The sequence below is a fragment of the Hippocampus guttulatus genome, chromosome 16 (genome assembly GCF_054856545.1).
Source record: "Hippocampus guttulatus isolate MCC_2025c chromosome 16, RoL_Hgut_1.0, whole genome shotgun sequence".
Lineage (NCBI taxonomy): Eukaryota > Metazoa > Chordata > Actinopteri > Syngnathiformes > Syngnathidae > Hippocampus > Hippocampus guttulatus.
The window spans coordinates 2,494,347-2,521,751 of record NC_141276.1 but is presented as its reverse complement, the minus strand read 5'-3'; the positions used below and the strand labels follow the sequence as shown (position 1 = coordinate 2,521,751).

At 44.0% G+C, this 27,405-nt stretch overlaps 5 protein-coding genes and 1 non-coding gene across 11 annotated transcripts; 2 read left to right on the top strand and 4 right to left on the bottom strand.

The window, feature by feature from the left end:
* Positions 1-1,166: 1,166 nt before the first annotated feature.
* gucy2ca (guanylate cyclase 2Ca) lies at positions 1,167-11,840 on the top strand. The gene is made up of 27 exons (XM_086134005.1): positions 1,167-1,649; positions 2,446-2,558; positions 4,057-4,124; positions 4,201-4,422; positions 4,514-4,632; positions 4,805-4,904; positions 5,004-5,115; positions 5,196-5,349; positions 5,652-5,737; positions 5,828-5,945; positions 6,340-6,421; positions 6,493-6,586; positions 6,714-6,776; positions 6,867-6,938; positions 7,161-7,265; positions 7,651-7,737; positions 7,860-7,992; positions 8,082-8,219; positions 8,341-8,429; positions 8,527-8,618; positions 8,688-8,846; positions 8,938-9,130; positions 9,213-9,387; positions 9,550-9,648; positions 9,757-9,851; positions 9,963-10,039; positions 10,312-11,840. Exons 1-27 carry the CDS (start codon positions 1,427-1,429, stop codon positions 10,511-10,513), a joined length of 3,270 nt encoding a protein of 1,089 aa, XP_085990131.1. The 5' UTR covers positions 1,167-1,426; the 3' UTR covers positions 10,514-11,840.
* Positions 11,151-14,354, bottom strand: LOC147192434 (uncharacterized). Its single transcript, XM_086134002.1, has 3 exons — positions 14,214-14,354; positions 13,855-14,031; positions 11,151-11,808 (listed from the first exon to the last, which is right to left on the bottom strand). The coding sequence occupies exons 1-3, from the start codon at positions 14,305-14,307 to the stop codon at positions 11,486-11,488; spliced, it is 594 nt and encodes a 197-aa protein (XP_085990128.1). The 5' UTR covers positions 14,308-14,354; the 3' UTR covers positions 11,151-11,485.
* Positions 14,355-14,777: 423 nt separating this feature from the next.
* plbd1a (phospholipase B domain containing 1a) lies at positions 14,778-20,445 on the bottom strand. 2 transcript variants are annotated; one of them, XM_086133993.1, is made up of 12 exons: positions 20,158-20,445; positions 19,407-19,629; positions 19,224-19,307; positions 18,967-19,108; positions 18,205-18,333; positions 17,767-17,911; positions 17,490-17,690; positions 17,237-17,377; positions 16,962-17,147; positions 16,445-16,585; positions 15,670-15,776; positions 14,778-15,604 (listed from the first exon to the last, which is right to left on the bottom strand). In XM_086133993.1, the coding sequence occupies exons 1-12, from the start codon at positions 20,261-20,263 to the stop codon at positions 15,428-15,430; spliced, it is 1,782 nt and encodes a 593-aa protein (XP_085990119.1). In that variant the 5' UTR covers positions 20,264-20,445; the 3' UTR covers positions 14,778-15,427. The 2 variants fall into 2 exon arrangements, with proteins under 2 accessions (XP_085990119.1, XP_085990120.1); XM_086133994.1 differs by lacking the exon at positions 16,445-16,585 and having other exon boundaries at positions 20,158-20,430.
* An 83-nt stretch (positions 20,446-20,528) lies between these two features.
* trnar-ccu (transfer RNA arginine (anticodon CCU)) lies at positions 20,529-20,601 on the bottom strand. Its single transcript has one exon. It is a non-coding gene; the product is annotated as a tRNA-Arg (tRNA).
* Positions 20,602-20,879: 278 nt separating this feature from the next.
* On the top strand, positions 20,880-27,348 carry LOC147192430 (galectin-1-like). Of its 2 annotated transcripts, XM_086134004.1 has the most exons (7): positions 20,880-21,197; positions 24,415-24,577; positions 24,866-24,967; positions 26,342-26,402; positions 26,498-26,577; positions 26,761-26,932; positions 27,043-27,348. In XM_086134004.1, exons 4-7 carry the CDS (start codon positions 26,394-26,396, stop codon positions 27,187-27,189), a joined length of 408 nt encoding a protein of 135 aa, XP_085990130.1. In that variant the 5' UTR covers positions 20,880-21,197; positions 24,415-24,577; positions 24,866-24,967; positions 26,342-26,393; the 3' UTR covers positions 27,190-27,348. The 2 variants fall into 2 exon arrangements, with proteins under 2 accessions (XP_085990130.1, XP_085990129.1); XM_086134003.1 differs by lacking the exon at positions 20,880-21,197 and having other exon boundaries at positions 24,162-24,577.
* Positions 21,372-25,970, bottom strand: pick1 (protein interacting with prkca 1). 4 transcript variants are annotated; one of them, XM_086133996.1, is made up of 13 exons: positions 25,746-25,970; positions 25,444-25,512; positions 25,038-25,149; positions 24,795-24,923; positions 24,107-24,173; positions 23,928-24,017; positions 23,794-23,847; positions 23,586-23,648; positions 23,389-23,522; positions 23,137-23,229; positions 22,996-23,046; positions 22,750-22,894; positions 21,372-22,336 (listed from the first exon to the last, which is right to left on the bottom strand). In XM_086133996.1, exons 2-13 carry the CDS (start codon positions 25,482-25,484, stop codon positions 22,074-22,076), a joined length of 1,242 nt encoding a protein of 413 aa, XP_085990122.1. In that variant the 5' UTR covers positions 25,485-25,512; positions 25,746-25,970; the 3' UTR covers positions 21,372-22,073. The 4 variants fall into 4 exon arrangements, with proteins under 4 accessions (XP_085990122.1, XP_085990123.1, XP_085990125.1 ...); XM_086133997.1 differs by having other exon boundaries at positions 25,860-25,970; XM_086133999.1 differs by having other exon boundaries at positions 25,444-25,514; positions 25,867-25,959.
* Positions 27,349-27,405: the final 57 nt, after the last annotated feature.

Sequence of the window (27,405 nt, the reverse complement as noted above, 5' to 3'; positions counted from 1 at the left end):
TGAAACGCAACTGCGATGACACAATAAACCGGTCTTGTTCTTTTTAATATGTCAATGTTTCCTCTTCTCGATAACATGTAGGACGCGTTGAAGTGGAAGACCTCTTCACATGACATTGCAATGGGTCTAAATGGCCGTTCGGCCCCCGCCAACCCAAATATTACGACGTCATTCGTGTTTGCTCAAGAGCTTTACGACCAGCAAGGTGGCGGCTTATCAGGAAGCTGCGTTATGATGCTGGAAAGCAAGAAGCTTTCATTGGAAATATTGACCAGGGGATTCAATTAAAATCAAAACCGACTATAATGAAAAATCCCCAAAACTATTATAACTCTGCGCCATAGACATGACATTTAAAATCTATCGTAATTATCATGCTTCAAATATCTGTTCCGTACTTTAACGTACACAGAGCAGCAAAACATGCGAACAGAACATACTGTACGACAATACTCAAGAGGCATCTGTGTTCTCTGCTCTTTGGGAACAACAAGTATTACTCGTGGGGACCTTCTTTGCCTCTTGTTCTTGCTGTTAGTAACGCTACATGGCGCCCAGTAGACCTCAGTGCTGCTCGGCAGGTTGAGGCGCAACGTGGTACTACGCGCTACTCACAATTCAGACTTGCCTGCATACCATTGAAAGCCATAAAAAAAATAAAAAAAAAGTCTTTTGACAGTGGTCGGTGGTGACTGTGGTTCATAAGCAGTCTGGTCTTTTACAGGCTTAATCCACCCTACTTTTATAGCATACACTGTTTATCAGCTGCACACCAACCCTGTCTTTATAGCCTGCCGTCACCTTTGTCCTTCTCGCCATGCAAGCCTTTTTAACATAAGTCACCGTATGTATTTGCCATTCAGTTCAACACTCAAACGACAGTGGTCCATTCAGGATCAAACCAGGCGGATCAGGCAATCACTGACATTCTTTTGGAATTTTATGAAGATTTCCATGTCAGTAAGGTCTTTCCATCGCAGTTAGACGGTCAATAAGATGGGTACGCTGTTGGCCCCGATGGAGTGTGGGATTCCGCATAGTCCCGCCTGCCGTAGCCTGACTGGTGTTGTGACTGTCACCTATACAGTTGTTCATTAACACACAGAGGGAAGACTGATAGCGCCGCTACACACCGAGCTGGAGGATTATTGCTCTCAAGCTTTCACTGGAGAAGCAACGGGTGTGGAGGCAGTCTTCCTTCCGCATTGTCTTTACTCAAACTCAGTCAAGGGTCAAAAATCTCCGGAAAAAGTTGAGTTCTTTTTCCTAATTTGGACGCTGGTCTGTGGATCAAGGGGACTAACCGACGTCTGCTTTCTCACTCTGGATCGGATCGATCTCGGGAGGCGCTGAAACCTGAAAAGAACTGGAACCGATTTTGTTTTTGAGATGTAAGAACCGTGGACAAGACGAATCAAAGACAAGAATGAGAATCAAGATGAGTGGCTTGAACAGTTTGCCTTACCTGGGAGTGTTGGTCATGGCAGTGATTGGCAACAAGATGCTGGACGAATGTCTGTCCTCCAAACGTCGATTCACGATGAACGTTGTGCTGCTGGAAGACAACACGTATGAGTGGAGTCTGCCCTTAGTGCAGGCTGCGGTGGAGCGAGCCATCGAAGAGGACAGGAAGGAGAACATTAAAAATAGTAGGGATTGAATCTTTCATATTTTTGGGCGCTCCTATCTGCATCATTGCTGTCCAATGAAAAACACAAATCCATAAATTTTGTGGAATTTTTGTTGTTTGAAAAATGCTTTTTCATTGGACAGGACAGATACTGTCTGTAAAATTATGGGGACTGGGCAGAGGCGGGGGGGATTCCCAATTGTTTTTATTTTATAGAAAATAATATCCAGTTGACTTTATCTTAAATTTATATTTGAAGTAAATCATCTCAATTAAAATCGAACAATTGGACATGATTCAGAACAGCTTGCACACAGGCATTTTCAGAAATAGGCAGTTCACAACAGATTTATTTTTTGTTATATCATTTCACACTTGATGGGTGGGTAAACACATCAGGCACGCATACAGTATAATTTTGTATCAGTCAAAACCATTGAGACCGATGTCTCTATTTAAGGGCGATCTGGCCTAGAAGGCTGAGTACAATTCACATCATAACAAAGAGCACTAATAAAAAAAGACATTTAAAAAAAAACCACACGGGATACCTACAAGCAAACACAAAAGAGCAAGAGCAACTAAACAGGCATGACACTTTCAAAGAGCATAAAAACCACATTGCTTCAAACAGTAAATGTTCAAAATGATTACTGAGACGCAAATTACAGGACAACAATATTGTTGCAGTTTTGAAATTATTCATCACAAGGCAGATCAAAGGCAAAAACTGACATATTTATCTAATCTTAGCTACTAAAAAAAAAAGAAAAAAAGTTTCACATAACGATAAGTGTTGTCTTCCATGGCTCCAGATTTAACCTTCACTTTGACAGCCAACTTCGAAGGCTTCAACACCACAGTGTACAACCGGCAGGGCTGTGGCAGCAGCACCTGTGAGGGTGTCGCCATTCTCAAAATGCTTCATGTGAGTGTACATCAACATCACAGTTTTATTTTCTTTTTGTATGATTTTATTGTTTGTTTGTTTGTTTGTTTGTTTATTGAACATAAAACATATATACAGTAATAATTTGACAGAAAATAAGGTAGATAAAAAAAGAAAGAAATCAATCTTCATACAACACAGTTATTACGTTCAAGGGAGTAGGAAGAAGTAAAAAACTTATCTAGTCCTACCCCGTTATGTGATTGTATCTAATAAATCATTTTTATATCAATCAGAAAAGAAAAAAGTAAGAAGAAAGAAGTCTCCATTAAGGCTCATACTTTACCCTTAACTGTGATATTTTTACAACTTTTGGTTTGTATCGGGATTATATACTTCCACACCCTGACACTCTTGTGTCAATTTTCTCTTGTATTCATAATGGATATTTATATACCTTTCTCTATTTATCAACTTAGTTCTGATTTATCATTATATTTAATGTTTTGAATTTATCATTTTAACTCTGATTGATGTTGTGACCGCACATGGCAGCACAGAGGGTCAGTTACTCATTTGGCAGAGAGAAACTCATCAGCTTCTTTTTATGAGAATTTTCAGCAAAATGTAAATCACCTGAATAAGTAGAAAACTGGCTTTTGGGGGGGCGTGTTGTACTTTCCTTTTGAAATTGTAGTAAATTACGTTTTTTAAAATTACGCAAGTCTGCTATCCCATAGTCCGGGAGGCTCACCACCCCCACCAGAATGACTGGGTTCGTAGGTAAATTTGTGCCAGAATGGAGAAAGATTAACATCCAGTAAATCCCTCAATTGCAGGTATCAGGTTAGTGGTCCCGTCATTTCACTGATTCGTTTTCTTTTTCAACAGTTGAAATGTACCGGTATTTTGTTCTGGCTGTTTATTTATGTTGTAATTCCACACTTGACCACAATATGCACTACACTATTGAGTTTGACACTGTGTATATTTGAGAAAAGAAGAAGACTGAAACAGGAAGTAAATGACAGTATTTCAGTTCCCGCTAGTTTTTGCTGAATCATTTTAAATTTCGATCCCCTTCATTCCTACATTTTGTGCTGACAGAAAACGACGACTGTACGTTTATTTTATGATGACCGTCTTTGGCCATGATTATTGATGTATATTGTGAAATGAAAAGTTAAGTTAGTTAATTTCTACAAAAAAAACACCGTTTGCTGGGGTCATTTGTAGCATATTTTTGTGTTAACCATTCATCTTGTGTATAAAAGTCTTTCTAGAATTTTAAAAGTGTGTCTGAAGATCTTAATACAAATGAATTGCCATAAGTACAATGAAAACATGTCGAGGGTGTATTTAAATCGGGCATTTTTATATTGTGTATTTCGATGATTGTGAGGGTGGTCTGGAACTTAACTCCACCGGTGGAAGGGCATTACTGAACATATTTTTGGTGACACCTTTATTTGGTGACATGCCATGAGGATGCGAGATATTTTCTCCGATGTCTCTGACCACTCTGAATCATCTACAGAAAAATGGTGATGCTGGATGTGTCATGCTTGGGCCTTCATGCACATATGCCACCTTCCAGTTGATGGAGTGAGTATGACGCTGCTCCTCTGTTCTTATGTGTGTCATTACCAACTGATCTGACGTGGCATCCTTGGTGTGTCAGTGATGAAATTGGCCTGACCTTGAGCATTCCCATCATTTCTGCGGGGAGCTTCGGCCTCTCGTGCGACTACAAACCCAAATTGACTCGGATCTTGCCGCCGGCACGCAAGATCTCGGACATGTTCTCTCATTTTCTGATGGACCAGTTGCCATTCAAATATGAGTGGAAGCATGTTTACGTTTACAAGAAGTCAATCTATAACACAACCGAGGATTGCTTCTGGTGAGTGACCGCAACATACAGTCTTTGCTCAGCTCTATGCTTTGAGGACGTGTTCCCATACCCTTGCTGTCGTCTCCTTTTTTGGTCACAGGTACACAAATGCACTGGAAGCGCCTTCCGCCAACTTCGCTACAACACTAAAGAGGGAGATGCTACGTTCTGAGGATGAGCTAAAGAAAGCTCTCATGTCTGAGAAAAGACACAGTAATAGTGAGTATCGTATACTTGACATTTCACAGCAGTCCTGCAATCCGTAGTTGCTGAGTTACAAGTTGATGATGACACAATTGGGAAAAAAAAGTAAATTCTGTGTTTTGGGTGAATTAAAAACCTGTGTCATACGTTTCTTGTACTCATGACGCAAATGGAATATTCATTTCAGTTTTCATCATTTGTGGCCGTCTTGATGACGTGATTTCAATCAAGGCCAAAGTGGGCCAGATTCCCCGAGATACCATGTTCATTCTCGTGGACATTTACAAGTAAGCATGACATGATTCAGATTAAATTTTCTGCCACAAAGCTCCTCAACACACCTAACGTATATATTGATAAGGTTGATGCCTTTTTCTCTCTTCCAGCCCTGAGTATTATGTCAATACTACTTCCAGTCAGGGCATGCAAGACGTCCTGGTCATCACTCTCCCACAGAGAAACTACGACTACGGCTCGAGTTTACCCTATAATGACACGGCAAGTTTAATTTTAAACAGCTCTCAATGAGTGGTGGGAAATTGCACTGGTCGTTAACTCTTTCTCTCTGTCAACGGCAGATCAATGACTATGTGGCTGGTTATCATGACGGCGCTCTACTGTTTGGTAAAGTGCTCAGGGAGAGGATGCTCAGTCAGCAGAGTAACCAAAGCAACCGAGGAGCTCATGACGTCCCACTCAGTGACAACCCATTCGGGAATGTCTCTTTCCATGGTATGCCTTGAATATGACAGTGAATGAGTTTGACCGTGTGGGGATTTCGCATGTTCTCTCCCCGATTGGGAGGGTTTTCTCCAGGTACTCCAGCTTCCTCTCGCATTCCAAAACATTCTTTACAGGTTATTTGAAAACTCTCAATACCGGTAGTTTATCGTTAAGAATTTGAATTTGTATTTATTTAATTGCCAACCAGTCTAGGGTTTAGCCAGCCGAGCTAATGAGACGAAATAGTATAAAAAATGGTAGATGCATGGATGGATGAATGGAGTGCAAACTGGAATGTTTGCTGCACGCAGGTATGGGAGGTCACTACGTGCTGGACGAGTATGGCGACAGAGATGTTAACTTCTCGATGATTTACACATCGACTCTTACCGGCAAGGTGAGATGACTTGCAGCATCTTTCATCATTTCTGAGAATCACAACCATAATATGAAGGAGAGTTGCTGTTTTTGATTATTTCCGATGCAGTATGAGACTCTGCTCGTATTTGACACATCGAAGAATGAATCTATTGAGGTGGCCGAAAATTATAATCTGCATTGGAAAGGAAATCGCCTGCCCCACGATGTACCAGATGATTTACACGGTAGCGTGCCCCCCCCCCCCCCCCCACACACACACACACAAAAGAGGACCTGAAAATGAACCTTGCGGTACACCTTTGTTAATAATTATAAAGTCTGCCTGGCCGCTCTTCAAGGAAACATTGGTTTCTCTGATGAAGAAAAGAGTTAAAAAGTCGAAAGAGTAGTAGAATATCATTGATAAAAAAGGAAAGAATGGTCAACAATGTCAAATGCTTCACTAAGTTCAATGAATACAGCACCTGTAGGCATAATAATAATCGATTCAAACGCTGATTATTCTCACAAATTTCTGTGAATATAAATTGAAATCCACTTTTATCTCATTGAATGAACCAACTTCTGATATCAACACTCCTAGATATCGGACGATGTTTTTTGTTCGTGTGCTTGTAGGCTTTAACATGCAGGATGTGATTGTGATCGTGCTGAGCCTCAGTGTTGTCGTGGTGACCGCCATTGCGCTCATCTTCTACAAGTAGGAAACAGTATGTTTGTGTGCAAACGCGTTTTTAATCCAAATTCATTTGAGAATCCACTTCACGCTAGGCAGAACAGAAAAGAACGCCAAATGCAGAAAAAGTGGTCTCACATCAACCCTCACCTGATTGGGCCGCTGGATGAGAAGGAGGTCTCCCTAAAGGTAAAAGTCCTCATCGTGATTTCAGATTAGAAGGGCGTGGGGGTCATTAGTTGGTATTTATTATGATCACAGCACACGGCCACGTTGCTGTAATTATTTATATGCTTGTTTGTTTGCATGAAAAAAGATTGATGAAGACAAGAGGAAGGACAGCACGTTCTACTCACGTCGAGGCCGCTATGACAAAAAGGTTCCTTTTAAAAACAAAACAAAACCTTGATGCGAAGAATGAGAAGAAACAGACCAGGATGTTAACACCCTTTGATTCTTGTGGTTGTAGCCAGTTATCTTGAAAGAGCTGAGACAAACTGATGGAGACTTCACAGAGGACCAGAAGATTGAGCTGAACACTGTAACACATTGCAAACCACAATCGTAAACACACAGCAATTGTTAAATGATGACCTCCCTGTATCACAACAGAGCATCATCTTTCCAAAGGGAACATTTTAAGTACCCGTACTTGAATTCACCATTATATTGTGCAAATATTTGATTGATTGATTTTTTTTCACATTTCCAGGGAAAAAAAATGTTGTGTGATTTTAATTTCTTTTTGTCTGTTTGTTTCAAGCTGCTGCATATCGATTACTACAACTTGACTAAGTTCTATGGCACGGTGAAGTTTGAGTATGCCGTGTTCGGAGTGTTTGAGCTGTGCCAGAGGGGCTCCCTCAGGGTGAGAAAAAGAAAAATCAACACGAATGGAAAAAGGAGGCAATCAACATTGCCTCCTTTTTCCATTTGTTACAGTTGCAGCTGTTGTGAAAGCGCTATATCAATCAAGATGTATTGCATTGCACACAATCGTTTTATTGTTGATCGTTATGGCTTAAAAGAACACTAAAAGGCTTGCCGTAGTCGTCAAGCAATAACTTGAGATTACCTACGCGTTTGGCGTTTGGTCACTTTTTGGACATTGACAACGATTACAGTCATTTCCACAAGCCTTATCTCGAATGATCTGCCTACGTTAAGCGAATCACAAATTGTTTTGTCCGGACGGCATTCCCATACAGACGACATACACATACAGAATGTTTTCATCTGTTTCATCCTTGCAGTACATTCTGAACGACAGAATCTCCTACCCAGACGAAACCTTCATGGACAGGGAGTTTAAAATATCAGTCATGTATGACATCGCAAAGGTAACGTATAATGAATGCACAACGAGTTGCGGGTATCATTATTCACGTTTGATATTAACTGGGAGACGCCTTGAGAATTAGTACTGCGAATTTTAACCGGACCTCTCACCCACCTGCACCAGGGCATGTCATATCTCCACTCCAGCAATATCGAAGTCCACGGGCGACTTAAGTCCACCAACTGCGTGGTAGACAACCGCATGGTGGTCAAGATCACCGACTTTGGCTGCCACACCATCCTGAGGCCAGGCAGAGGTGAGCGGTCGAAGCGATCGGAATCCGAGGTGGCGATTATCGCTCGTAACACTGTAGCGTACATCTGAGCTCCTCTCTTCTGCGCTCAGATGTATGGAGCGCCCCGGAGCACCTCCGTAAAGATGGGGTCTCTCAAAAAGGAGACGTCTACAGCTATGGCATCATCGCACATGAAATCATTCTGAGGCAGGCTCCGTTCTACACGCAGCACTATTTGAGCCGTGCAGGTATTGATGAGTCGATATAACACAAGGCCTTGACGACTCACGTTCATCCCCATCCTCTGTTACTAATTCGGCATTTTACCAAACCCTTTTGGACGATTGAAAATGTTCTGTCATCCCTCAGAAAAGATGTACAGGGTGCAGTATCCCAATGAGATGGGTGTCTTCAGGCCGGAACTCCACTTTGACGGCGTGTCTGACAAAGATATCGAGGTGAGAGAAACAAGATGACACAAGAATTGTGGCGAGTTTGACTCAGGTCAAGCTGAGATGATCTGACTCCGTCTTCGCGTGTGTGTCTGGTTTCCAGTTGCACATGCTGATAAAGAACTGCTGGGACGAAGATCCGGAACGGCGGCCGGATTTTAAGAAAATCGAGTTAACTCTGCGTAAGATTTTCAGGTATGTCACCGTTTGCACTTTCTACCGCGCGGTGTAATCAATAAGAAACCCCTTTTTTGGTTGTCGCAGCAACTTGCACAATCAAGCCACAGAAACATACATGGACAACCTGATCCGTCGCCTCCAGATGTACTCGAGGACTTTGGAAAATCTGGTGGAGGAGAGGACGTCCTTGTATAAGGCTGAGAGGGACCGAGCAGACCGCCTTAACTTCATGCTACTTCCTGGGTGGGTTTATGTCGCACTAGAAATGTGAGACAGAAGGAGCATTTATTATTATTATTAGTTTTTGTGAGCCTCCATAACTGTCTTTCCTCAGCCCGGTGGTGCGCTCGCTGAAGGAGACGGGCAGAGTGGAGCCGGAGCTCTATGAAGAGGTGACGGTGTATTTCAGCGACATTGTTGGCTTCACCACCCTTTGCCACTACAGCACTCCCATGGAAGTGGTGGACATGCTCAATGAGATCTACAAGAACTTTGACAGCGTCCTTGACCACCACGATGTCTACAAGGTGCCAATCTCACCACTTTTTAAAACATTTTATTCGTGATGTCATGTTGAACCAGGACGCTGATCGCATGCTTTGTTTTCAGGTGGAGACCATCGGCGATGCCTACATGGTCGCGTCGGGTCTGCCTAAACGCAATGGGGACAGGCATGCGGTGGACATTGCACACATGGCGCTGGACATCTTATCATTTGTTGGGACGTTTGAGCTGCAGCACTTGCCCGGCATTCCTCTGTGGATACGTATTGGGGTGCATTCAGGTAAAAGGTCATCCTCATCTTTTTAGTCATTTCACTTATTTACATATGGGTATTAAAAAAAATGCTATGTTTCAGTCCAGTACCTTTGAGGTTCCGACCCATAAACAAGTGTTATGAGGTTCATGCAACCAGTTCCGTGTGGGGGCTGTTTGTGTACTCTAGGTCCTTGTGCTGCTGGAGTCGTGGGGAACAAGATGCCTCGCTACTGTCTATTCGGAGATACGGTCAACACGGCATCACGAATGGAGTCCACGGGCCTACGTAAGAAACCGCGCGCATACACATCTACCGCGTAGGATGTGACCATGCACAATTAGCGCAGAGTTGAACATCGGTTTAATGTGGCATTCCGATGTGTCCCTGTTCCAGCTCTGAGAATCCATATAAGTAAGTCCACCATCAACATCCTGCAAAGGACCGATTGTAAATTTGAGTATGAGCAGAGAGGAGAGACGTACCTGAAGGTGAGCTGCGTGCGTGCACTTTGGCCTCGCTGTTTCTTCTTCTTCCTCCAAACTTGACACAAGTTTAGAGTAATCCCGTGACTTCTGGTTGTCCTTTTTATTGACCCACAGGGCAAAGGCAAAGAGATGACTTACTGGTTAACCGGAGTAACTGGAGGCAAATACAATCTACCCACACCACCAACAGCGTAAGTCAACCAATCTACCCAACATTCAGTACGGTTACCCACCTTCAATCGTGGGCTTATGTTCCAGGTCATCCCGACCGACCAAGAAAATAGGCAAAATAGAAATTTTCTGTTTAAATAGACCGTAAGCTTTTTTTTTTTTTTTATGAATAGAAATGACAAGTCATCCCTTTTACCCTCAGGCAATGCACAACGTGTGCCTGAATTGTTTTCAGAGCTCCTTGGCTCTCTGACGGTCTGACTGTCCCCGTTTCCCTCCATGTTGGTCTCAGGGAGAACTGCCAGCGACTGCAGCAAGACTTGGCAGAGATGATCGTGTCCAGCCTGGAAAAGCGCGGCAAAGGCAGAGAGAGCTTTGAAAAGAGGAAAACGTTGTCCACCAGACGGCGAGAAACCAGCAGCAGCCTGCAGGGAGAGAGCTCCCCCGAATACTTCCACCTGGCTGTCACTGACAACCCCAGCACTTATCTGTGATGACAGAGTACAGAGCCGTTCGGCGTCAGCCATAATCTGCACCCGTTTGCTGCTCGACGGGGACAGGGCTGCAGTGACTCGCGCGGGAATGTGGAAACTGAGACTCGGAGTATGCCCATGCGGTGAAAACTCATTCTTTTTGCATCGCGGTCATTCTTTACAGGCAGCTGCCTCCAGCACATTCTTCTTGCAGTAACCTTCTAAAAAGAACAAGGTTGGAATTTGACATGACATGACAAAAGCAGCGCCATTATTTAAAGAACACAACTGGGCATCCTACTCTGATAAGGAGTATGGTAATTAACGATACTCAAGGTTTGGTATTGTTGTCTAGAATAACTCCAATCGTGGGACTAGCTTGATTTAAGCATTCACGCAGGTTCCGAGAGATTGCAAGTGTATATATTTAACGAGGTATTCACAGCCACATGAGTCAAATCAACACAATAACAAAAAATGAATCAAAAAGAGCAGTACAGACAAAAGAGGAGTGTGCAAACAGTCCTCATCTTGAAAACAATTCCTTCCTACTTTGTAAAACTATAAACACACACACATTGAATCCCTCGGTGCACCTTCATGCAGTGGTTGCTTCTTATCAGCGATATTTATCCGTCACAGAAATTGCTAAGCCATCGACCATTCAATCGGTTCCCTTTTTAATGTTATAAATTGCAGAGGTGACAAAAATCCATTGGGATTCATTCCAAAAAGTCACAAATTAAATTCATCCACCAGGCGCATCCTTTTCGAGGTCACGCGGCGTGTTTGCTTCATCATTTGTTCGCCGGGCAGTGATTGATGGCAATTTAAACATGGCGTCATTGATTGTCATGTGCACTTGAATAATTGAAAAGCAAACTGGACGGGATGCCCTGCAGCATGTCACACTTGCTAACTGAAGTTGTCGTATTCTGGATGTCTTCTCACAGTGGCACTTCATGAGGAAGATGTCTGAAGTTGAAATAGAATCTACACAGTTTTGGTTGTCACCAAGGCAGTGTCGCCTAGTTCTGTGGCAGGAAGCGGGACTCTGTGCTCTCTCATTGCACTGAAAACTGGAAGCACTCCAACCTCCTCGGCGCGATCTGTTTCCCCTCCGTCCGTTGTCTTCTGACATTTTGGGGGCCCCCTGCAATTGGCGAATCCCTCCTCCCGCTTTGAGGTGCTGCCGGTTCCCGGGTTGTACGAGTGGGCACAGGCCAAAGAGGTCAATGTAGCTGACGTGGACAAATGACTTTCGAGAGGCGGCTGTATTTTACGGAGAGGCTCTGGTGCAGACTCCATTTCTTCTGCTACAAAATAAATAACAATAAGAACGCTTGAATGAATAGAGTCATTTCATTAGAAGGGAACATCTTATGGACAATGTGCCTTAGAATTGCTTGTAAGCAAAGAGCGCCGTCTCTGGAGTGCCAGTGCACCCATCAAGCGTGGTCTCCCAGGAGCAATACATCTGATTCAAATCATCAGGATCGTCCCGATGTTGCATCAGAGCTGGCTGATGAGCTGATCGTCTGAATCACGTGTGTTGCAACCGGGAGAGATGGAAAAAATGGCGGCATTCCATCCATGGAGCCGGACATGCCTGCACTCCAGCGTATCACGCAAAGGCACTTCAAAGCAGAAACACTCACATCTGCGCCTGGTGCGATGATGCCCTTGACGTCGTGTCATAGCGAAAAGGTAAGAAGAGCTGCATTGAGTTTTGTTGCATGCACAGATGAGCATAAATGTATACTATAACGTACTTTATAGCACATTGAAGTTGGAGATGAGGTGGTGGAGGCGGGGCGTATTTGTGTTTGGCGATATTTCACAAGAGCCATTGGCTTTAATTTAACACACGGGGTGAAACACCATCAATGGACAAACAAATAGCACTTGTCTTGTGGTGTTACAACCCCCAGTTGAAGCAATGAGTATTTGAACACGAGTCGGCAACAAATGTCCGCAGATGTTACGGTGCGTGACTGATTGTACCCCAGTATAACCAAAACAAGAATACTGTACATGAAAATTAACTGCCAGAAAACAAGCAGGCCGGAAAACATACAGTGAAGCAAAACGGAAGAGACACAACAAAAGGTACGAAGGAACGATTCAACACAATTCTGTTACGCTGGTAAGCCTTAAAACTAGAAATTGAGTGCTAATGCCACCAAGTGTGCACGTCCCTGCTCACTTCCTTCCTGCGCCACTTGGGGGCGACTCACAAGAGAGCAAAACGAACATTGAGAGGAAAAATAAGTTTTTCTTCTTAATATTAATCGAATATTTTGAAACTCGTTCACATTTATCATCTCATTAGTTCATTTTGAGAAAGCACAATATAACTATGAATATAAAAGATAGGTTATATCTGAGGCATTCAACTCTCGTACTATTTCCAGTGCAAAGATACCAATTCACTAAATACTTTGGTATCATTTCTGTTTAATTGTGTCAGATTAACAATACTCCATATTCTTAGGGAAGTTAGCAAAGGCATTGTGCTGTGTTCTAGGGTCATGCCCTTTTCATTGTGTGTGCAACAGTGAAGCGTTTGTCAAATTACGCGGAATTCCTTCAAATGCTAATCTAATTTTATACATTCCCCGAGTTAAAAAAGCAAGTAACGGTTAACGGTTTACCCCAGTTTGCATCGTCTCAATTTACCGATGGGCGAGTCTAGTTTCTCCTTTCATTTGATTTTTGATTGTGCTACAAAGACTGAGCATAGCTCTTTCAATTCAGACTTTTGGATTTAGGATTTTGTAGACTTTTTTTTCGACAGTAAGATTTGACAGGCTGGCCTCTTCTAACAGCTTTAGTATAACTTGCTGTTCGAGTTCACCTTGACTGTCACTTCATGTGCTGTTCACCAGGAGATCTCATTTCATCTCCTGCTAAGAATAAACTCGAGTCACAAGCAAGAGAGTGGGGTTGACCCATGGGAGGCCCGAGAGAAGAACAGAAACTGAGCTGTCTCTCCCATCAAGGAGTGTTACACCCCAGCACCCGCTAGCCCACTTCCTCCAAAATACTCCTGAGACGCCTGTCCTCTGAGTCCCAGACGTGCCATTTAAACATGAACACTATAACTAAATAGTACTGCTGCTTTTTGGCGATGGAGAAGTGACGATAACCATAGAAAAATGACTTTTTGAGATGGCAGGAGCTCACTGCGATAAGAGTAAAATTATTCAATAAAATGCTATTACACAGGCACTTCGGCCATGTGTTTTTGGAATGTGGGAGAAAGTTGGAATAAAACCAACTTTGAAGTCAATCGACAAAATGCGTTGTGCCGTGCTGTACTGTATTTCCGCTGCATCGATACTATGGAATTGCACACATACCCGAGGTTCTACCGAGTCTGCTCTGTCGTTTATATATGATGAACCAGAGAGCCAAAGCCATGATGGACCCCAGGGTGGTCAAAACCACCACAATCCACAGAACTGGATTCAGAGCGATATCCGGGTCTGCCCTTGCAGCAGGAGATGTGCTTCTCTGATGGAAAACTGAGGTCAACTCTATTGGGAATACATGAAAGGACAAGTTAAAAAAAAACAAAAAAACAACAACATTTGCAGGACAAATATCAACATTGTCTTAAAGAGGAACAATGGTCGATAGATATGAATAGCATCAGAATGATACCAAGTCGCCGATTTAAAAAAAAAAGAGGCACACGACATTGCTCTGTGATTCTCACCTGTTGGAGGTTCAGGTCGGCTTTCGGCCCAACCTCGGATGCAGGTGTTGACAAGGTTGTCCCATGTTGTGCCAGGAGGACAGTTCTTGGTCATCGCTGCATGCAGCAGGAGTAACTTGTACAAATGCGAATAGAAAAAAAAAAAAGTGAGACCTCGTGGATGAAGCCAACCGCTCTTATATGAAAATAACACCGGGCGCCTTACAGATGTTTCAGTTCCTCCATTTCACAGGAAGGGGTGAACGCGATGAAATGCAGTACACGCACGGGTCCCGAGAGACAAACGGCTCGCTCTCTTTCTGCTCCAACGGACCAGAGTTCCTGACTTCACATTGTGAACTTCATGTAGATGTTCGAACGATTAGCCCATAATGTGTGACACTGACTGACAATTAGCGAAAAAGACAGAAATTGGTCATCAACAAAACTCAACACGCTGACCCTTGTTAAATAGTTAGCGTAAAAGAACCAATAATGCCGGCAGTCACCCGGGACGATGTCTAAAACTTGGATAGACACGACGTCGTTTATGCAGTGCAAAACTAAAGACAGGACGGCAAAAGGTCCAACTTCAAGACTTTATTCGTCAAATGCGACCAACGTGCAGCACCGCGTCAAACTGAAAGTGTGGATGCAAATTTCCTAACCCTGAAACGGGCCGAGAAATCGATGCAGTCATTGCAGCAGAGCCCTGAGAGTTGAGCGCGGAGCCCACGGCGTCATCCATTATGAAAACAAAACAAAACACAACTTGAATGGCAAAAATGATGATTGGCACTCACAGTCTGACTGCGCTGCTCTGGCATTTGATCAAATCTAGTTATAGATGCAAAGCTTCCAAGTTGAAGGCATGGAAGATCCAGACTCGCTTTACCCTGAGACATCTTTGATTGATTAGTTTGATTGAAATTAAAACATACACTGTCTGTGCTGGGAGACAATTTATCATAAGACACAAGACGCAGCTTCGTGTCTCCATAAAAAACATTCAAGCCCCAACAAGTATTGCACATTCTTTTTAGTTAATGTGACTTAAAAAAAAATCATCTAATTTTATTTCCTAATAAGTCATTGCATTAAATTGTATCCTATTATACAATTTTTTTCATAGCCATAATTATTGATTGTCTAAGGAGTCACCATGCGGTTCACCTCGGGCACGTTCAATTTAAATTCCTTTTTAAGAGTCGCAAGTTTCCGTGCCGGGAGATCAGTTAAGGGCGGAAGAGGAGGGGCTTCATCGTGACGAAGGTGAAATTGTAGTACTGTGGCAGACCCCGGTGGCCGAAGTCGCTGAAGTCGTCCCACGTGAACGGCGGCAGTCCACCTTGCGTCGTCGGCCCGTTCACCGCCTCCGCGCGCAACTCGGCCGCCATTTGGAAATCGGTCACCTGCTCACAGAGAAATGAGCCGAAGAGGCGCACTTGGTCATCGAGAAGCGCGCCGCGGGACTTGCCTTCGTGTCGTAGCAACCGCCCGGTGAAGGATCCTCCGTCTTCAGGTCCTTTCGGCAACAGATGGACTTGCATGGGTTGCCTTCGGAGTATGGGTCGTTCTTGTAGTCTGACGAGAAAAAAAAAAAAAAAAAAGTGACGGTCAGTGTCACTGGCATAAGCGACGTCTGTATACCTGCATCGGAAAATGAGACAAACGTGCTGCTTTACGGAAAATTGCACGTTAGGGTGCAATTTTGGGCCCCGATTCATTCAGACTTGGGGCTCACTGACACCCCCGAAGGCTACGTCAGCTGACCACACCCAGTATGCACAGTTGGCCTCCCGTCCAATTAAAAACCAGGCCTGACCTCACTTGGACCTCAAGGAGATGAAGATGGAGACCGTGGAGGAGCTACACACCGAAATGGGAACGACAAGAGTGGGGGGTGGGGGTGGGGGGGTTGTTCAGGGCTGCGACAGACAGTCTGGTCCTCCTAGTTGACCTTCTTGTGAGGAGTGCATCGTACGGGTGTGTCCCGACGATTACAAGGCGTTCTTCGCAGCTCAGCTCGGACTGAGTCGTCGAGGAAAAGCAAATACAAAAGCAGCTAACAAGGTGGCAAAATACCAGTTTAGCAGAAAGGTGAGAAATGCTAATTTTGTGTATTCGCAGAGGCGCCAAACAGGGTTCTTGGCAAAGCAGCTTTGTGGCTTTTAAAGACGACTTTGACAAATCAACAAATGCAAATGCGACATGCCCCCCGCAATGTTGCAACAAATAGTGAATGTCCTCACACAAAGCCTCACTGGAGACTCGCCGTGTGCCAGCCTGCTTTTGAAGTCCCCGCATGCCTCCCTTTGCCTGCGGAGCCAACGGGTCTGCGGATGATGCGGACAACCTGACCGCAGCCCTCCACGGCGCAACATCTCGACTCCCTGAATGAAGCCAAGACCACATTTGTGGACGTCAGTTCTGCCTTGGACTCGACAAGCTCTCCGACTGCGTGTCAGTGAACTCTCGAGTGACCTTTTTTTTTTTCTTTTCTTTTCGCAGTGGCTAGCAACGCTTAAACAGCGAAGTCCAGGGATTGGTCGACACAGAATTGCTAGAATGTGTTTCTGCGTTTCCCTTCTCCATTGGCCGGGAAGCTCAAAACAACACGACAGGACTTGCGGTCTATTCAACGGTTGGTGGAAACGGCCGGCAAGTCCACGACGACGTGAGCCAATCGTAGACACGGAATAGCAGCACTATGCATGTCATAAGAGGAACCGTTCTGGGGGGGGGGGGGGGGGAGACAAAAAACCCCACCATTGAATCTCATGATGCGCTTTAAAGAGTCCAGGTCCTTGACATCGGCTTGGTCACGGCGGAAGATTTTGGCTCTTGCGCAAAGATCATAGGAAAAATCCTCTCCGTATCGCTGCCACATCACGTCATACCCGCTCAGCTTGTAGATGTTTCGGTGGAACGGAACGTTGTAAGAGGGCCAGTAGCCTGCAGGGGGTAAACAAAAGCAGATCGAGTCTTCAAATGACAGAATTAAAAAAAAAAAAAAAGTGTGATCCAACAATGTTTGTTCATACCTTGGCGTAGTGCTTGTGTTTGGTCCGAGTATTCCACCAGGCCGGGAATCTGCTCCACCACAGTTAAAGCGCCATCCAAAATACCGTAGCCCAGCTTCACTTTGCTCCTGTCCAACACCATGTACTGGTTGTTGTACGTACCTGCAACAGACATTTGAAGATTTAAAAAAAAAAAAAGCTTCGTATATAACCGGCCACCCATCCGGTTTCTAGACCGCATGTCCCGTTGTGCTGGGTTCCCTCGTCCACTTACCCGAGTTGTACCGAGAGAAAATTTTGGCCCACTCCTCCCCTGTATGAGCCAAGCTGTGAGCCAGTCGAACCCTCTGCCAGGCCAGCAAGCTTTTAGGGCCGATTTGGTCAAAGAGGGACGAGTTGAAAACATTGTTGGTGGTCTGGGTCATCATGAGACCGCTTCCCAAGAGATAGAAGTCATCCAGGGACACAAGGAAACCTGAGAAAGTCATTCGGAGCCTTTCATGGGCATATGAGACGCAATTTTGCTGTACTGGAGAATTCCTCGCGCCTACCGGGGTAGCTGCTGAAAGAGAGCTTCCCGGTGGCCGCGTGGGGTTCAGCCACGCGGAAATCCCAATGTTTGTAGATCCGCATGGTGGCCGTGTACGTGAACCAGCTGGAGTGGGCGAAGAGGAGGTTCTCAAAGCCCGGGAGCATCTGAGGAGAGGGAACACAATCGAGGATATGCAAACTTGACATTCTGTCTGGCGTACGCATGCCCTAAGCGTGACCTCTGGCTTCCTTTCGCGTTCCAAAAACACGTTTCGGTTACGTGAAGGCTCCGAATTGCCGATGGCTACGAACGTGAGCGTGAATAGTTGTTTGTCTATACTGCGTGTGCCCGGCGACTGACTGACGACAAGTAAAGTGTGTCCCCTGCCTCTGTTTTGGTAAAACTTGCCAAAGATTGGGATGTTTCACGGCAATTAATGGCCCTTTTGGTCGCTGACCTTTATGAGTGCCGAGCAGTGTCCCATCCCTGGAAGTTGAAAGCGAGACGAGGTGGGGGTCAAGGCCTGGATCAGATCCAGCAGGTCTCCGACCGCGTTCAGGAACTGGATGGCAAACTGGGACAGCGGCTGTGGGAATGACGGCAGATGTTCGGCTTTTTGGAAAACAAGGAGTTCAACAAAGTCAAGGTTGCGCAAACGAATCACGGGAAGATCAAATGACAACAAAATGTGCATCTTGATGCAATTTGATCGTAGGTGAAAATAATGGCATTCTCAGCATTCTTGTCAAATGCGTTTGCTGTACTTCCCCAAAACTGTAAACCAGTACTTGTTCATATTTTTCAGATCAGCATTTTTTTGTTCCTTTAAAACATTTACTAAAAACGGTGATGTTCCGCCTTCCCGGGGCCTCGAAAAATTCCTACACCGCTACAGTTGTATATCTGTGATCTTCCACTGAGGGCGGCACGGTGGGCGACCGGTTAGCACATCGGCCTCACGCTGCAGTGTTCGATTCCGGCTCCGGCCTCCCCGTGTGTGAGTTTGCATGTTCACCCAGGCCCTGCGTGGGTTTTCTCCGGGTATTCCGGTTTCCTCCCACATTCCAAAAACACGCAATGGCATGTGAATGGAACACTCCAAACTGTCCCTCGGTGTCATTGTGAGCGCGAATGGTTGTATGTCTCGTGAGGATTAGAAAATGGAGAGAAGGATCTTCCACCGAAGAGAAAAAAAAAATTACTAGTATGCTCGTAACACCTTTTTCCCTTGTCTCTTGGCCCATTCTGCAACTCCAGCTTGCAGACCGTCCATCTGGGCCACAATGAAGCCCGCATGTCTCCATAGAGGGTCAGAACTCTGGTTCATTTTCACTTGTGCTCTGGTCCAAGAGTCCTGCTGCCTTGGGAGAACCGAGCAGAGTCGCATGTTGTTCGATGTTGTCACTCAAAGGTCACATGCCCAAAAGGTATGCGAGGAGGAACTCGTGGCGCAGCTCGTTGTTTTTGCAGACTCACTTTATGAAGTTCTGAACGCGGCCCAGGGTGCTGGGGTCATGGATGAGCTGAGGGTAGATGTTGGTGTAGTGATCCATCATCTGTCTGGAGAGGAAACGAGTCGAAAGTCAGAGTCTGAAAGGTGATTGGAAGCATTTCAAATTATGTTTTGCGGGAACATGGGATCATGTCTGTTGCACTTACTGCGCAGTGAGAAAACCTTCGAGGTACCCCGCCAAGAAAAAAGTGATCTCATCAGTCTCTGATGTTTCTCCATATCCAGCTCGGATCTCGAGGACACTCCAGCCTGTGCTGGGCAAGGTGTCATTCAGGAAGCCATACGCGTCCCCGTTTAAATCTAGGACCCCGTCCTTCAGCAGGACGGTCTTTTGTTGGGCGTCCCAGTACACTGTGGCTTTTGTCACCTCTGGAGGACACACAACAAATACCGTGCAACAGTTGGCAGAATGATGCTTGCTGAAGTTAATGTATTAAAAAGTTTGGATAACGTGCGTCGAGTGCTGACAGTGACTAACTGGACACAATATTAGGTACACGTGTACGGTGTATTCACTTCAACTTTATCATTTATATTTATTCTTACTTCATTTGACTGTGGTTGTAGATTTCAGTGTAATAGTAATATTTTTACAGCTCGTATAGCTCATGGTAGGAAGTAACAAAGTACTTTGTGACTGCACTGTATTTCAGAAGATTTCTCAAAGTAGCCAGTCTGGAGATTACTTGAGTATTTATTCTCACTGTGAAGCTACTAAATGGTTAAAACGCGTCCTATTTATTATTGGCAGTACAATATAAACATAATCTACAGTTAAAAATGTATTTCACAGGTAGGAGGACCTCCTCATTTTTCAAACATAATCGTCATGTGACCCTAGAGAAACGAAAGGGATTCACCCCAGGTCACAAAGTACAATTTGTATGACCTACTTACCCCCGGCTGCGGAGGAGACATTCAACGCCGCATTGAGTAACACAAAAACACCCAAAAATTTAAAGATCATATTTCCACTGAGCGAGAGGGTGAGCCCGGCGTGCATTCCAGCAGACAATCGGCCGTCCCTGAATAGGAGCGAGAAAAGGAAGTCCGGAACACGAAGACAGTCAAATCACAAGACGTGATTTCTGATCGAAGTGAGTCGCGAAGTGGCAAAAGAAGGAATAACAAGTTGTGGATCTCGTGATCGCGGGATGACTCACATTGCCGTGTTATTTATTGCACAAGACACGGGACGATTAATTAAAATGGCGGAGAAATGTTAAGAAGTGTCGGTGAATATTGGTTGTGGAAAAAAGAAAAATAACCACCCCAGATGGGACTCGAACCCACAATCCCTGGCTTAGGAGGCCAGTGCCTTATCCATTAGGCCACTGGGGCACTTAAACATAACTCGCACCTCTGATCCTATATAAACATACATGATAATAGCTCAAGCGAGAAATGAACTTAAACATGAACACATAAAATTCCTTGGTTCCCAGCAGGCAGTATGTGTGACCTCAGCAACGATATTGTAGCGATAGTGAAGCCACGCACTTCCCAACATGTTTCTAAGTAAATATAATTGTGTATGTCCATAGGTGTCAAACTCAGGTCCTGGAGGGCCGCTGTCCTGCATGTTTTCCAAGTCTCCCTGTTGCAACACACCTGATTCAAATGAACAGGTTCAATGTCAGGCTTCCGCAGCGCTTGTTGATGATCTGATCATTTGCTGCAACGGGGAGACTTGAAAAACATACAAGACAGCGGCCCTCCAGGACCTGAGTTTGACACCTACAGTATGTATGTTTTTGAGGGGCGGCACGTCGGCCTCGCAGGATTCTATTCCGGCTCCGGCCTTCCTGTGTGAAGTTTGCCTGTTCTCCTCGTGCCTGCCTGGGCTCCTCCGGCATGACCGCGACTCTTTTGAAGGTAAAGGGATTAGAAAACGGACGGACGAGAGAGAAGAGCAGAGGAATACTGCGGATGAAAGGGTGAGTGCTTGAATGTTGGCTTCAGTGACTTGAATGTTGGCTTCAGCGGGCAGCGAGTTCGGGTTCTGCGGCCGATAGCAGCTTCTGAATGACTGTGCAATGTGTTACCGCTTGCGGGAAAGTAGCAATTGAAGAGCATCGAGAACTGTGTCGTTTTTTAAAAACACAAACGTGGGCGTTAAAATATTATTTTTATTGAATAAGCATATTTGGCAAGAAGGCAAAAAGAATAAATACAACATTGATAGTTACAATATTGGAGCAATATTTCCCTTCAACATTCATATTTACAAGTAGTGTTTGCATTTTTATCACGCGAGCATCCTCAAACTTTTCTGATCTTAGGAAGAAGTTAACGTTACAAGAAGTGGACGGTAACGCATGATCTTTCGTTGCTAAGGTTTCTTGTCGCGCAGCTGAAAATGTGCATTGCAAAACAGAAAAAAAAAAGAGTTATAACAGCTGTGGCACCGCCTCTGTTGGCCCAATTTGATAGTAAATAAAAACGTAACAATCACAAGTAAACATCACTGAAGCAGACTACACAGTCCATCCAGACCCGCCATATTGACAGAATTAAATAAGAAGGCACAGCTCAAAATTAGATGAGTTCTCCACTGCAGCGGCGGTAACATTCAAATTCTGTGTCAAACTCATTCAGCAAGAAACTGATGAGTGGAGAACAAAGTATTAAAAAAAACCCAACAACAATGTTAAAAAAAAGAACATAAAGAACTAGAGCAGTAATATGTTAGTAGTCTTGACCCAACTCAGCTGCTGATATCCCTTCTGAAAATCTGTGCGCTAGTAGCGAGGAGTTATCATGACCGACAGAGGGACAGATTTCTTCACGTGCACCAAAACACCTCACGGTCATCATTCATCATCGATCAATTTCTCGCTTCCGTTCTCTACTTGGATGCCTTCACGGGCTCCTCCTTCCTCCGCTCCTCCTGCACAATCCTCCACCTCCTCCTCATCAGTGTAAGTCAATGACTGGCTGGTGTAGTTGATGGTGGTGCGAGAGAGGTCCACCTCGATGGGGAACACGTCGGCCTCCTTGAGCACGGCGTAGCACTCGTCGTAGTAACGGGACATGCCTGACACAAAGCGTTGCAGCTGGAAAACTATGTCCTGGACTAGATGAGACAAAGAGGAGAGGGATAGTTGCGTGACACGGTGGTTGAATCAAAATTTAGTGGACACCAAAGAACGGAACATTGGACGTTAGGTAAACCGGACCATTAGAAGCGAAACATTTGTTAGCCAAAAAGCTTTTATTTTTTTACTATTACAGTAGTTATAATTCAAAATTGCAAACTGAACGGAGATCTTTTTTTTTTGGGGGGGGGGGCTTGGTGGTTTGACAGTATCGCAGCAACCACACACATATTTGCCGTTCATTATTGATCAATGCATGGTTTGTTTTATGACTGATGTTCCTTCTGGCAAGAAAATTAAATACGCTTTAAACTGATCCATTTCTCAATATATCATTTAAATAAGATCTCGATTGGGAGGGGGGGGGGGGGGTGAGAAAACGCTAACCAACCATGTTTCTGGTCCAAAAGTTCTATCTTCTCCAGTACGTCTTTTCTCATCTTAGCAAAGCGCGCACGAGCCTCCTGCCGGCACCGCAGCACCAAACGGTACTCGTAGTTCCCGGTGCACACACGATAGAGAGGTTCTCCCATCGCCTGTTGGCAGGAACATTGGTGAAATGACCCTGACGATCCATTCGAGTTGCACATACTGTCCATCCTCAAATGAATTTCTCTATTTCTGAACCGTAACTTACAATGCTCGTGTATTCTTCATCATCCATTTCCTTCACCTTTAAGCAGTATGACTGCAAGACAAAATGATTTGGTGTTTCTCTGTCAACAGACCATGAGGAGCTTTGGAGGTTTCACAATTGGACAGAATGCAGTCAACTTACCAAATATTCAAACTTGACGTCCAGGTATTTGCGTATAGTGAGCTTTGTGTCTGGTATGGCCTTGTGCAGGTAGGTGTTCAAATCATGAAGCATCTGTACAGCACGAAACTCATTGTTACAACTCTGAACATGATTCCAGATGAGATGAACAAATATATAGTCGAGCCACATATTTGCAGTTGGGCATGAAATTAACATTTTTATTTTCTATAGCTATAAAGGCAAAAAGCATGACTCAAATCCTGGACTTACAGGCTTGATTGTCTTCAGCAATTGAATGCCGTACTTCTCAATGTTGCGGTGAGCATCGGCAAACTTGACAAAAGCTTCGCTGGCTGCGGCTTGGGGCTCTCGCACTCCGATGACAGAAAAAACATCTCCAAATGCTGAAACGATCAACGCAGTTAATGTGGATGCTCAGTGGGAAAAATGTTCACTCCGGTCCTCACCTCTGTGGGTTTGTGAAAGCTCAAAAAAGGCTCTGAGCAGTCGCTTGGTGTGCTCCATCAGACCTGCAAGAAAGCAGAATGAGCAAACTTAAACCACATGACTGTCGGTTATCCATGTGCTTATTATTACGAGGGGAAAAAAAACGATACGGGTGTCAGACCAAATGTAAGGAGCTATAAAATATTCAGTATTGTACTGATTCTTTACCTTTGTAAAGCTCTGCCGTTTTCTCCAGTTCTTCCAGTCTTTTAACAAGTCCATCTGCACATGAAATATGCTACGTTTCATGAATTCATCAACTAAAAACCCATACAAGTTTAGAGTTGAGTTTACCACCTTACCGTTGCACAAAATAGCTCGGCTGAGGCCGAGAGCGTCTGCAGTGCCGGAGCTCATGTTCTCCACCAGCCGATGTTTGACTTTCTTCAGCACTGAAATAATGACGTGTGTGTGCTTCTAGTTAAGACGTGGAATCGGGATGCACAAATCGAATGGGTGGGTGTGTCAGCGTGTCACAAACCTATGTCCAGAGACTTGCCCTGTTTTGGGTCTGCTTGCAATTTGTTATAATGGATGATTGCTTCACCCTGACAAAGGAGATAGAAAGGAAAAAAGATGAACCAGAAATGCATGGTCCTTCGCCGAATGTGTTTATGGCATCAGCATGATGAGTGGTGATTCAAAACAATATTTGCGTTTGGCAAAAAAAATAAAAAATAAATAAATAAAATTCTAGTCATAAAGTAACACTGGGTGGGCTTTCCCGCAAATTCTTTAACGGGAAAAGGTAATCCGTTGTTTCACACGCTAAACCCGTCTTTATCCCAGCATGCAGGACGTCATGAAATTCCCTGCTCACCAACAATGGGTGGCAAAAACAACACAGCAACTCTGCACATATTGTGCTGAGATGTTTTGCACTGCATAGCAAACTGGAGTCATTGGGCACCGTTGGATCCGTTCTTGCTTGGTCAAAACTGGACTCAAACCTGTAAGTCATCTTTTATATCCCATTTTACACATTTCTGTTGTCTGTAACGATTCGGAAATTTTGTGCAATGGTGTCCTTTGCAATGTTACCATTGTCAGTGACCCTGCCAATCCTCCCATTTCACATGCATAGTGACACATTTAATTGTATAGGGAAGGGAATGTTAATAAATGTGGAAATGGGAAAATTGACAAAGTACTGCCATAGTAAAGTGTACCTGTACAGCTTGAATCATCTTGGCCACTTCCACCTTTGTCTTTCCCTTCACCGGTTTACCATTGACGCCAGTGATTTCATCGCCTGCTGCAAGCATCCCTTCCAGAGCTGCCGGTGTGTTGTCAAACACCTGAGAGGCCAGAGGAGACATTTCCAAGAACTCAGCAGTACCCGGTACGTTGAAATGTGACAAAAATCACATTGCAACACATGTCATACTTTACTTTCTTGAAACTGTACCTACCTGAACAATATAGAGACAGGGACAGTATTGTGCCCCACCACCAATGCTTATCCCAATCAGGTTATTTGCATCTTTTTTCAGACACACAGTCCCTGGTACTGTTGGTATCCCTCTGCGGTAGTGAGATTTCTATTACTATTATATATGCAGCATGTTAAAGTGCAGTACGTACATATTTTGCTAAGATTTGTCACTCCAGGTGGTCTTGTGGTAGAATTCGTTCTTAAACCACAAATGTGACTAGAAACCCGAGCAATTTTGCACCACTTGTATTTAAAAAAACAACAACAGAGGATAGGCATTGCAGGTATGACTTAAAGGTTGTCCAATAAAACGCATAAAACTGTGGACTGGGTGACACGTATTATCAAGTGTAAGAATAGAACGGGATGGATGATGAACTTACAAGTTATCTTCCTCTAATTCAAAGTCCATGTCTGTGAACATGCAGTCTCACACCCGTCCTTGGAAAAACCTGTTGGTGTTTATAACAACAAGTGTTCAAACACAATCAACATTTTGAGGTTGAGTGAAGCTGATTAGATCGCTATTATAAAAAACAGAAGAGTGGATCGCCACAGCTGCTCTATGTGACACAGACAAGTGTATATGTACAAGTAAAATGATCAGGAATACGCATGCACTATTTCATAACCATCGGGAGGTTTTCCTTCAGATGACGTAGCCGAGTGCATGAAAATTGCTAACCGTGGCTAATGAGCTGCTAGCAAGAACCTGCGCGGCAGGTGGATTAGAACATTTCGTTTTCTCAGTAACGTTCAGCGTAATCAGCCTCAGTTCCTCAAACACAAACCGATGTACCATTCCTTGCTATGCAATGATGTCAGCGCGTGATTTGCTATGATGTCCAGTTTTGTTGGAAATATATTCATCTGTCCAGATGACAGCGGCTCTGTTTACTTACAACGTCATTTCCGGTAAAGGAAGTCCGTCGTGGAAATTCTCAAGAAAATAAAAAATAATCATCAATAACACAGTGAATTAAAGTACTTTGATAACATAATGATAGAAGGATTAATATAAAATCACGCGGCGAAGAATTAAAACGTCAAAAGTCACCACTGTTGTTGTTGTATATTTGTTCCCACAAGGGGGCGGTAATGTATTACAAAAATGATATACAGTACAACAGCGGTGGTCAAATTTACATGCAATTTGTAGACACTTGAAGTGCCTGTTATTGTATTAAGTATGATCATTGATTGGTCTCATAATAGAACTGTGCATGTTCTACACTTTATAAACAAAAAACGAAACCTCACAGCCATACTTTTGTGTTGCAGGAGCGTTCATCGTTGCCTTGTCAGTACTTTAGAGTCTTAACCAACACCCATAATGAGCGCGGTGAGTTTATCTGGCGCTGCTTTTTTTTACGTTGAATATGATTACATTTTAACTTCAACTTGCCTAAGCTACTGTGTCCTAATCTTGTTTCTTAGAAATTTGAAATGAGCAATGTAAACCTTAAAGTTGGGGCTCGTCTGAAGATAAAGGGAGAAATTTTGCCTGATGCTCAAAGGTAAACTCCACAATCATTTTATACTTCTCTTGTGTTTGTGCTGTATGTTGCTAGAAAAAAAAAACATTGCATGATCATTATCACTCACGAGTTATTGAGTCCTTTCTCAGTCATATAAAGCTGTTGATTGATTCGGTGTGGGTGCATTAAAGTGCTTTGTATTTTTTTTCGTAATCCACTCAGATTCCAGATTGACCTTGGCTATGATTCACAAGACCTGGCTTTGCATTTCAACCCGCGATTTCACGATGATGCCGATGGAGCGGTTATTGTGTGCAACTCAAAGATTTCTGGCTGCTGGGGCGAGGAGAAAAGAGAAATGCACAACCCTCTGCATAGAGGCACACATGTCAAGGTGAGGTAGTCTGAAATTTGCTATGATGTATTGAAAGAGTTCTTAAAATGAATAATAACTACAAAAAGACAGTTTGAGGATTAGATTGAAAAGTATGTTTTCTCTTCCAGATTGTGTTGAAGCTCACCGGTGATATGTTTGAAGTCGAACTTCCCGATGGATACGAAATCCAGTTTCCGAACCGTGTTGACATGGCGGCCATCGACTATGTCAAAATCACAGGAGACTTCAAAGTCACTTGCATAAAAATCTGTTAAGATCTTAAATGTGTACAATGAATTCTCACTTTTATTTGTTGTCGTAAAAATGTAAGCATTCCCCATTTTGAAGCCAATTCCACTTGTGAAATATTTCATCCACCTTTATATGCCAGACCATCTCCAAACTACCAAAAAAATAAATCTCTCTCTCATGGATTCATTTGTACTAGATTGCTTTGGCTACATGTGGCTTTTTGACATTAAATTATGAGT

Bases quoted from the DNA above. Each gene is read 5' to 3' on its own strand.
- gucy2ca (XM_086134005.1), top strand. From the start codon at position 1,427: ATGAGAATCAAGATGAGTGGCTTGAACAGTTTGCCTTACCTGGGAGTG. The intron at 5,738-5,827 runs GTGAGATGACTT...TTTCCGATGCAG, and splicing joins CATCGACTCTTACCGGCAAG to TATGAGACTCTGCTCGTATT. The intron at 7,993-8,081 runs GTGAGCGGTCGA...TTCTGCGCTCAG, and splicing joins CATCCTGAGGCCAGGCAGAG to ATGTATGGAGCGCCCCGGAG.
- plbd1a (XM_086133993.1), bottom strand. From the start codon at position 20,263: ATGCACGCCGGGCTCACCCTCTCGCTCAGTGGAAATATGATCTTTAAA. The intron at 19,109-19,223 runs GTGAGTCTGCAA...GGTTCTCCCAAG, and splicing joins CGCGTTCAGAACTTCATAAA to GCAGCAGGACTCTTGGACCA. The intron at 17,148-17,236 runs GTATGAACAAAC...TACCCCCTGCAG, and splicing joins AACACAAGCACTACGCCAAG to GCTACTGGCCCTCTTACAAC.
- LOC147192430 (XM_086134004.1), top strand. The intron at 26,578-26,760 runs GTAAACTCCACA...TAATCCACTCAG, and splicing joins ATTTTGCCTGATGCTCAAAG to ATTCCAGATTGACCTTGGCT. The intron at 26,933-27,042 runs GTGAGGTAGTCT...TTTCTCTTCCAG, and splicing joins ATAGAGGCACACATGTCAAG to ATTGTGTTGAAGCTCACCGG.
- pick1 (XM_086133995.1), bottom strand. From the start codon at position 25,484: ATGTTCACAGACATGGACTTTGAATTAGAGGAAGATAACTT. The intron at 24,018-24,106 runs GTTTGTGACACG...TCATTATTTCAG, and splicing joins GGGCAAGTCTCTGGACATAG to TGCTGAAGAAAGTCAAACAT. The intron at 23,649-23,793 runs GTAAAGAATCAG...GCTTTCTTGCAG, and splicing joins AACGGCAGAGCTTTACAAAG to GTCTGATGGAGCACACCAAG.
- LOC147192434 (XM_086134002.1), bottom strand. From the start codon at position 14,307: ATGACCAAGAACTGTCCTCCTGGCACAACATGGGACAACCTTGTCAAC. The intron at 14,032-14,213 runs GTGAGAATCACA...TATTCCCAATAG, and splicing joins CCGACCTGAACCTCCAACAG to AGTTGACCTCAGTTTTCCAT. The intron at 11,809-13,854 runs GTATGTGTGCAA...TTTATTTTGTAG, and splicing joins CAGACTCGGTAGAACCTCGG to CAGAAGAAATGGAGTCTGCA.